We start from the raw sequence: 9,989 nt of genomic DNA, 5'->3' as shown, positions 1-9,989 counted from the left end.
TCATTTCTATAATTGTTCTCTCATTTCTTGTGATTATTAAGGTATGCATGCAACTTTTTTTTCTTTCTTATTTCAATTCCTTTAGCATCAAATAACATTTTTTGGTAAAAACTAATTATCAATGTCGATGTTATATCAGACTAATAGATGAACGATATGTATTTGTTTGTCCACTTCTTTATTGTATTAAATCACTTGTGAATTAATATAATTCGGTGTAAACACCTAATACATAAAAGTTTTTATCATTTTTCTTGTAGGGGTGTTTCCAATACATCCTTTGAAATGCGTTACTATTTTCTTATTAGTTAATTTTTAAAATGATATTTATACACTTGGAAATAATGTGACTTCAATTTATTTATTTTTCACTTTTTCTTTGATCAATGATATGTTTTCATAGCCATGGTAATATTTCATGGTATATATATTTAAGATCATGAGTTCTATTTTTTTTTTCTTAAATTTTGTACTCAGTCATTAACGTTGACGTTAATTGGTTCTTGTACGTATGTTGCAGAGTTAAAAATGATGAATACGATAGGGTGGAAGAGGCAACTACGACATCTTGTATTATGGTTTTTTGCAATTGTTTTCCATCTTTTCTTGCTTGTTAATGGTTCAAGAACGGACCACTTTAGGTATACTTTATGATAACTTGTTCTTGTTTTTTTTTTTTTTTTCCAATATAAAGTTATGAATTTATCATCATCTATGTTAGATAATGCATTTTTTACTTACGAAGATGAGATACACATGATACTTTAGACAAATTTCACATATGAATGTGAGAAGGGAGTGAAGAGATTTATAAGAGACAATTTAAGTTTACGTAGTTTGCGCGCTTTTGGGGCTCGATATGATGTAGCACGAAAGACAAATTCGTGTGAACCTAGGCTCATTTAAGCAAACAATACGTGTTATAGATTTGGGTAGGTTGACAAGTTTCTAAAGGTGAGGTGCACATGACATCTTATTTAATTGAGATAAGTGTCAAAAATATACTTAAACTAACCATTTTTCGAATTTCATACCTAAACTATTAAGAGTGTGAATTTCATACCTGAACCATTAAGAGTGAGTTCATACCTAAACGATCTTGCATAGATTCTACATATGATATGATTAAGCATTTCTCATTTGGTTCATAGGCATCAAACATGACAATTGATAAAAAATTCATTTTACTAATTTATTTCTTCTTTACTTTCATGCAATAATGACTATAAAGTATACTATATATCCTATAAGGTAAAAAAAAAAGTCATAATTCACAATTGAAAAAAGTTCCATCCACTTAATTAGTACTATTTTCTCTAGCTAGCATTAAATTAGTCATAAGTTTTAGTCCTTAGAATTGATTCTACCATTTCTTCTTTCACATTGTACCTAGATCTTGAACATACTTAATTAGTTTTACAAATTGTAAGAATTGGTTGAACAACCTATTTCATAGGTATGGCAAGTTAGCCAACCTTCATGACAACTTGCATGCATGTTGAAATATGTGGTAAAATGGAATGACACAAGTTGGTAATTTTCATTCCACCATTAATTAAAAGTCTCGGGGTTTAAGTCCTCGTGAAATAAAGAATTTCTCAATAAGGTGTGTTTTACCACTTCAGTACGAATTCAAATCAGTCAGAACAATGTGTTTAGAATAGTAGTGATGGAGCTAAAATTTCCACTAAAGGAAATCAAAATAGTAGAAATTAAGTAAAGAAATTTTTTAAGGAGAATTCAACATATAGTATATATAAATTTAAAGTAAGAGGCGGCATAACATAAGACTATTACTTTCACATCCCTGTCTACGTAAACTAAACATGTAGTAATGGGGATATTAATTTTCATAAGTTGACTTTTTTTTTATCTTATCAAATTCTAGTATATATGTTACACAATATTATATATCTTCTGATTTTGTTTTGAAGTGTATTATTATTAGAGAAATACTACATCTCACATTAATTATGTTCTTTTAAAAGGGTTTATAATGGTTTAGTTATTTACTTAGTTGTAAACTTATATCCAATTTTTCTTTTTTTATTAAATCCTAATTGCAGGCATACTCCACTAAGAAATAGTCAAAAGTTGGCATCAACTACTCCTGTCAAACTGCTTATCTCAAGTAATTATGTAAGTATCCACTTTCACTAATTCTTATTAGAGTTTGAATTATATATACAATTGGTACAATTAAACATTTTTTATACAATTAAGTCATATTTATTTTTGTAACATGATATTACAGTCAGGTTCATTTTAATTTATGATTTACTCAATGTTAGGCCATTATATTATATTGTCTATGCTTCAGTTAACCAGCATCATGAGAATGCAATGGTACTATATATTTCGTTTCTCCCACATCGACTATAGAGGTATTAAAAGATCTCTTTATGTGATTTTGAACAATAATTCGTCTAATAGGCAAAATTCATTTATTTTTGGGAAAACTACCTAATTAGACATATATACATACTATATAAACCAATTCTACTTTTACTTTCAAATAATTTCGTATCTTACTAGTAATTAAAAGTTTCTTATTATATATTGAAGAAGATACACCTAGATACATGCATTTTTGCTACTAAATACACGAAAATAGGGAGAGAGGCGATCGAGATAGGGAGGAAGGCGAGCGAGATTTGTTATGTATCCCAGATACATACGAATCCACTTGAATACAGTGTATCTAGAACAAATTACACATAATTTTGACTCTATGTATTTCGAGATACATGTATCTGGACATTTGTAGATGCACCAAGATCTGATAAGATTCATAATATTTCAAACTAGAGTATATCTAAGTAATTAACTCCTAAACTCGCGGAATTTATGTATATCTATCTTATTTAATTGTTGAGCTAATGTTCAAAATATTATTAGGTAGTGATAGATAATGGCATTGTCAAAGTTACCCTAACTAATCCCACTGGATCCATTGCTGGGGTGAGCTACAATGGTATTGATAATGTACTAGAGACAGACTTCAAAGATACAAATAGAGGGTAAGTTAACTTTAAGCATTCCTTTTCTATTTTTTTAATATATATACTTAAATATAAGAACTTTAAAAAAGTTTGAAAATGAATAATTTAATTAATTTATTAATTATGTAGATATTGGGATACAGTGTGGGAACGTCCTGGAGACAAAGATCACACTTTTGATATGTAAGTTATTACTTATTCTTTTCATTTATGAGATTAATATGTTCAGATTTCGAGAGTCGAACTAATTGATATTAACATAAAATATTTACCTTTTAAAAAAATAAAGTTTATATATTTTTGAAAATTACGTAAAACGTATATACAAGTGAAATAATTGAAATTTCAAAATTATTTAGAAGACACGAAGAAAATTATTATCAAAGAAACACTTGTTTGAATTTCGAAATTCGAACAGTAACATCTAAATTTGGATAGAGGGGTATGATATATTCGAATTAAGCATGCAAATAAAAATATTTTGCAGGCTTTTAGGGACAAAATTCAGAGTCATTGCACAAGACAAAAATAAAGTTGAAGTTTCTTTTACAAAAACATGGAATCCTTCAAATAATGGCACTACACATGATCTTCCTCTAAACATTGACAAAAGGTAAGTTTTTTTTAATTAAATAATCATTATTAGTACCTAATTTATAAAGTTAAAATTGTACTATTAAAAAGATTAATAATTTTGATAAAATAAAATAAATTTTCAGGTTTGTTATGTTGAGGGGAAGTTCTGGATTTTATTCATATGGGATATTTGAACACTTGAAAGGCTGGCCAAGCTTAATTCTTGAAGAAGCCAGAATTGCCATTAAGCTCAAAAGGACTCTGTAAGATTCCAATCATTTATATTTTTTAAAGAAAATTTATCATATCATACTTTCTTTTTCTTTTTTTTGTATAAATTCAAAATTCATTCAGGATATATTGGATCAAAATTACGTGTAATTTGTTGTAGATATATATATTGTATCCAAATGGATTCATATGTATCTGGGACACATAGACAAATCTAATTCGTCACTCTCATATCTCACTCGCGTATCTGTTATCTCAGATACATATGAATCATATCAGATACATGTATATAATGTGTATTTAGTGTAATTCACATGTATCTGATTTGAAATTTGATATGAAATTATTAAATAGAGAGATAAAATTCAATTATTTTAAACTATATGGAGAATTAGTACAAATATGATAGAAATATTTGTATAATTAAGTAGTTTCACCAATAATAAATGATGTGCATAATTTACTATAATACTCGGGACTATATATTAGCATTTCAATAAGTCTTAGAAAAATAATCTAGAAAATTACTCCCTCTAGTCATATTTCAACTATTAAGTAAATTATTGCGATTTTTTTCATAATTTATAATAAGTGAGATATTCAAAGTTCAATATTATTGAGAATTTTTTTTTCACATTTACCCTTCATTTAATGAGGTTCGTTTTTGGTTGAATTTGGAATGTTTTTAGGTTCCATTATATGGCAATATCAGATGATATTCAAAGGATGATGCCAACAGATGAAGATCGATCTGATGGGCAAATTCTTGACTATAGAGAAGCTGTTAGACTAACAAATCCATCAAATCCTAAACTTAAGGGAGAGGTAAAAAATAATAACATAATTATTATTCGAAAATTATTTTCTTAATTTTGGTAACCAAACTATCCCTAATTAATACATTTTGTTTAATTACCTTTTTATTTTTTATATTAGGTGGATGACAAGTACCAATATTCATTTGAGAATAAGGATATAAAAGTACATGGATGGGTTTGCAATACTCCACATGTAGGATTTTGGGTTATAACACCTAGTTATGAAGATCGTAATGGTGGACCCACCAAGCTAGATCTCACTTCTCATGCTGGTCCCACCTCTTTAGCGGTAAGTCATCTTTATACGTCAAAATTAATATATGAAAATATAATTCGTTTAACTGATCATGTTAAGTTGAATATGTTAATCACCTAAAAGTTGAGCTCGCATGACTTAGAGTCTGTTTGACATTGTTGTTAGGAAGTCAAAAACACTTATTTCGAGAAAAAAACATAAAAAATTATGTAGTTGAGTGAGCATCTATTTATTTAGTTAGAAATTTTCAAATATTTTAGCAATATTCATCTTCTTTTACAGGTATTTTTCAGTGGACATTATGCAGGGCCAGAGTTGGGAGTCCAAATAAAAGAAGGAGAGCCATGGAAAAAAGTTTTTGGGCCTGTTTTTTTCTACCTTAACTCTGATTCTGGTGATAACCATCCTACACTTTGGGAAGATGCTAAAAGACAGGTAAATTCATTCATCCCGGGATATTATTTTATCTTGCGTTTGGTTATGTGTATTATTTAGTTCAAAATTATATTATTCCACCATTTTAGTATAAACGTTGGATAAGTTATCTCATACGAAAGGAGAAAGTGACAGAGGTGGAGCTAGAGTTAGGAGCTTGGGGGTTCTAAATTTTAGGATAAAAAGATTTTTTTGTTGATAGTGGGGTTCAAACCCCCAACACTAGTGTGAAAATCATTTTCACCGCCCTTTCTAACCACTAAGTTATCAATCTTTTGTTAGGGGGTTCCCAAGTTAATATGCATATATAATTATTTGATTTTTTAATAAAAAATACAAGGTCTACGAAAAAGTTATTGAGTTCGTCCGAACCCATGAACCCCCACCTAGCTCCATCTATGGGTTAAACAAAATAATCGCATAAATTATCATTATATATTCCGTAGCATACCACCAACCAAACGATTCCGATGTATTTTAACTAGCGTTAAACTATGTTATTAATTTATTTTACTTTATGGTTCAAGTTACTATATATATTAAACGTGTTATACGCATAATTACACGTTGATGTAGGTAACTTAAATCGATGATGTGAAATAACTATATATTGTCAGTATACATAAATTAAACTCGCGTGAATTCAATTTATTACCATGTAGATGGAAGAAGAAACTGCAAAATGGCCATATGATTTCCCAGAATCTATTGATTATCCTCATGCTAATGCACGTGGTACAATTAGAGGTCAATTATTCGTACGAGACAGGTACTTTAATTAATTAATTTAATTACCATGTTTATATTGTTTAAAATTATGAGGAAAATATTAATTAATGTTTGTAAAACAAATTAATTTTTTTTAGGTACATAAACAAAAATCCTGTCTATGCAAAATCTGCATATATTGGATTAGCACTTCCTGGAGATGTTGGGTCATGGCAATATGAGACTAAAGTAAGGCCCATTCGATCAATAAGTGGCAGAAATAAGATTTTCATCCTATCATGAAAATTAGAATAATCATCAATTTTGTGTACATTATGATTTTTGGATTCCTTCTATCCCTCTAGCTTCGTTTCAAAATTGAAGTAAGTCCTTATGATTCAACTAGAGGACGTATATATAATTTATCGACTCTTATATCTTGTTTCCTCTCAGGGTTATCAATTTTGGATTCAAACAGATGAGACTGGACACTTCAATATTATTGGTGTTAGACCTGGAACTTATAACTTATATTCATGGGTCCCTGGAATTATTGGAGATTACAAATACCACTATGACATTATTGTCAAACAAGGTCCTTTTCTCTTACTTTTTTTCCCCCTTTTTACTTTAAAATTATGGATTTAATATAACAGTGACAAATAGGTGAACTGAATACGTCAATTAAGACGAAACAAATTAATAAATGTGTCATACTTCAACCCTCTAAAGTTTGTGCATGTCTTTTTAGTGATCTGACAATGTAAAAATTTATCGAAATTAAGCAGGAAGTGATATAAGCTTAGGTAACCTAATTTATGATCCTCCAAGAAATGGTCCAACTTTATGGGAAATTGGAATTCCTGATAGGAGTGCTGGAGAATTTTTTGTGCCTGATCCATTGCCTGCTCTAACAAATCAATTATTCAACAATACTACACAAAAGTTAGTTTCCCTTTTATCTTATATTTGCTAAATTATTACTCATTTTTAGTATATAGTTTGATTTTATATAAATATGAATTTGATTATTGTTTATAATGTGAACAGATATAGGCAATATGGTTTGTGGGATCGATACACTGATTTATATCCAAATAAAGATTTGGTGTATAAAGTTGGTGTTAGTGATTATAAAAAAGATTGGTTCTTTGCTCATGTAACCAGGTAATTATAATTAGAATTATAATTCATATTTCCCCTTTTTTTTCTTCAAATTTTTAGTTTGTTTTAGTTACTTGATTTTGATTCATTCGGGATTCACGTCGTAATAATAAAATGAACTTTTGATCTAATTCAATCATAAAGTTCAAGTCATAAGGTGAGAATTGTCCGACACTGAAGAATGGGAGTACAGTGCACCCAAAATCGGGTAATTTAAAGAATTAAAATTTATGTTGTTTTGATACCCCATTAAGAAAATAGACTTTGGGCATAACTAAACCGCAAAAGTAAGCAAACTCTAGAAGTGAGGAGTCAGATTCAAATCCATCCCTATTCATTATTTACCCAATGTTGTACTCCTATTTTATATGTTCAGTCTTCAAATATCCAGTCCTGAGCGTGGAGAGGGAGATGTTGAGTTTCACATCGGTGCAGATGAGGATGAAGAAATTTGGATTCCTTATATGATCTTTACAATCCTCACCTCTTGCACTATCTTTTACGGTTAAGTTAGGCACAAGGTCTACTTTCAAGAAGTCTCAATTTGGAGTAAAATGCTCCCTATCAAAGGCGATTAAATTATCAAAACTCGACCTTGAGACCACTATAACCTTTAATAGACATATTTCTCTCTCTACTTTTTAGTTCAAGTAATTAAATGTGTTTTATGTTTTCCAAGTTTTTGAAATCTTATATTTCATTGCAGGAGAACTAGAAGCAAGAATTATATACCAACAACATGGCAAATTTCATTTGAACTCCCAAGTGTTGATCCAAAGGGAACCTATACACTACGTGTGGCACTGGCTTCTGCAACCTATTCCCATTTAGAGGTATAAATATATATAGCCAAGCCTCAATTGGAATTTGTACAATACAAACAATTTCCGTATACTTAATTAAAGGTCTTGGGCATGGGCCATGGTTATATGATTGGAGATATATACTAAGCAACGAAATATTAAAGAATGATAACTGAAAGCAAATTAATTAAGAAATAGAATTCAACTAAAATAATCGTATAGTCTAAGTGCATCTTTGTAGTTTAGTTAGTTGGCTATCTGAACCTTCACCATGCTGGTGAGAGTTCGATTCCCTATCTTGTAATCTCCTCCCTCGTTTGTATCACTTTGCAAATGATCTCTTTACTTGGATAACATTAACATGTTATGTTTTTTTTTTCCTTGCAATTTTAGGGGAGGATCAACAACCCCTCTAGAACAATGCCCCACTTTGAAACTCCATCAATTGGGAGGAGTAATGCAATAGCTAGACATGGAATACATGGATTATATTGGCTCTTTAATTTTCAAATTCAAGGATTACATCTACAAAAGGGAGAAAATACAATATATTTGAAGCAAATTAAAGGTGGTAATCCTTTCTATGGCCATCAATATGACTACATTCGTTTGGAAGGACCTCCACAACAAAATTAATCAATTAAGTGAATATTATACATATATAATTAGGAGGATTTTCCACTTTAAGTACATCAATATGTTAATAGTGTTTTCTTTTTTCTTACATGATATTGAGTGGGGAGTTAATTCCTTTATTGATTATCATTATTCTTTGTAATTGATTACCTTGGAAAATTATGTAAGCATATATCTTAATTCTTAATTGTAATAGGATAGTATTTGATACCCACATTAAAATCTAATTAATCCGAATTCACATTGCGGCGCCTGCATAGGCCCCATTTCCCTACTAAGAATTTTTTTCATACACAATATTCAAACCTGAGACCTCTAATTAAAAGAGAGGAGCAGTCTCATCTACAACACCAAATCTTGTGGCGGTGGCATCAAGTTCTTATAATTTGTCAACAACAAAAAATGATAATGTTAATTTACATATTAATTGAAACAAAAACATGGAAATATGGAGAAAATAGTGTTTTAGCAAAAGGAAAAAATGGAAAATATTTTTGAACAATTATTTAGAACCAACTTGTTACGTGTGATATCTACAGCAGGACAAGTAAATTAAAATAATGGATCATTAAAATAGAAAAATAATCGTATTGAGGTCGTACAACATCATTATTATTAATTCAACATTAATAACGTGTATTATTCGCTTCATTATGAAAGTCTGCCTCTATAATTGCAAAATTATAATTTATAATAGTCTTCCAATCATTGTCATTAGATCTAGTAATTCATACTATTGAGATACTCTTAATAATTTTATTGAATTAATTAAACTTTTTATTGCTTTTCAATCACTTCCATTAGATTTAGTATTTGGTATTGCTGTCACACAATTAATATTTTTTTCCTGCAATAATGTTCATCTTACTGGTTTATTTTAAATAATATAATATTCCCCTAAAGGATACATTATCTACGAGAAAATAACAAATATAGTCTCTTATACTTGAGGATAGGTTTAAAATAACCCTTGAACTATGAATAAAGATAATTATCAAGAATTCACATTTAGAAATACAATTTTTGAAATTTGTTTTTATTTATGAAGTCTAATGCATCTTTTGGTGGTCTAATTTCTACTATTTTTAATACCTTTTTAGTGTTAAGATTGTTTATATTCCTCATTTTTGGATTTGATGAGACTTTGTTGGTCTTTATAGCTAAATCTTTTTTCCACTATTTTCGTCAAATCTAGTTAATATAATTTGATAAATATATAGCAGAAACTACTGGGTATTTGGACATAAAAATTGTAAGATTTTGAAAAAAATAGCATTTCATTTTAAGTTAAACTTAAAATGATATCTGAAAATCAAAGTTGTGTTTGGAAATGAATATAAATTGAAAATGTTTTTTGAAT

At 29.1% G+C, this 9,989-nt stretch overlaps 1 protein-coding gene across 1 annotated transcript; it reads left to right on the top strand.

The window, feature by feature from the left end:
* Positions 1–524: 524 nt before the first annotated feature.
* Positions 525–8,779, top strand: LOC125867461 (uncharacterized). The gene is made up of 16 exons (XM_049547971.1): positions 525–641; positions 2,067–2,139; positions 2,899–3,020; positions 3,132–3,185; positions 3,490–3,615; positions 3,722–3,841; positions 4,499–4,634; positions 4,746–4,916; positions 5,166–5,318; positions 5,981–6,087; positions 6,185–6,275; positions 6,480–6,621; positions 6,815–6,971; positions 7,077–7,193; positions 7,897–8,023; positions 8,387–8,779. Exons 1-16 carry the CDS (start codon positions 529–531, stop codon positions 8,627–8,629), a joined length of 2,052 nt encoding a protein of 683 aa, XP_049403928.1. The 5' UTR covers positions 525–528; the 3' UTR covers positions 8,630–8,779.
* Positions 8,780–9,989: the final 1,210 nt, after the last annotated feature.

This window comes from Solanum stenotomum, chromosome 6, assembly GCF_019186545.1.
Source record: "Solanum stenotomum isolate F172 chromosome 6, ASM1918654v1, whole genome shotgun sequence".
NCBI classification, from domain to species: Eukaryota; Viridiplantae; Streptophyta; class Magnoliopsida; order Solanales; family Solanaceae; genus Solanum; species Solanum stenotomum.
The sequence above is the reverse complement of the archived record's forward strand: the minus strand, read 5'-3'. Positions and strand labels throughout refer to the sequence as shown.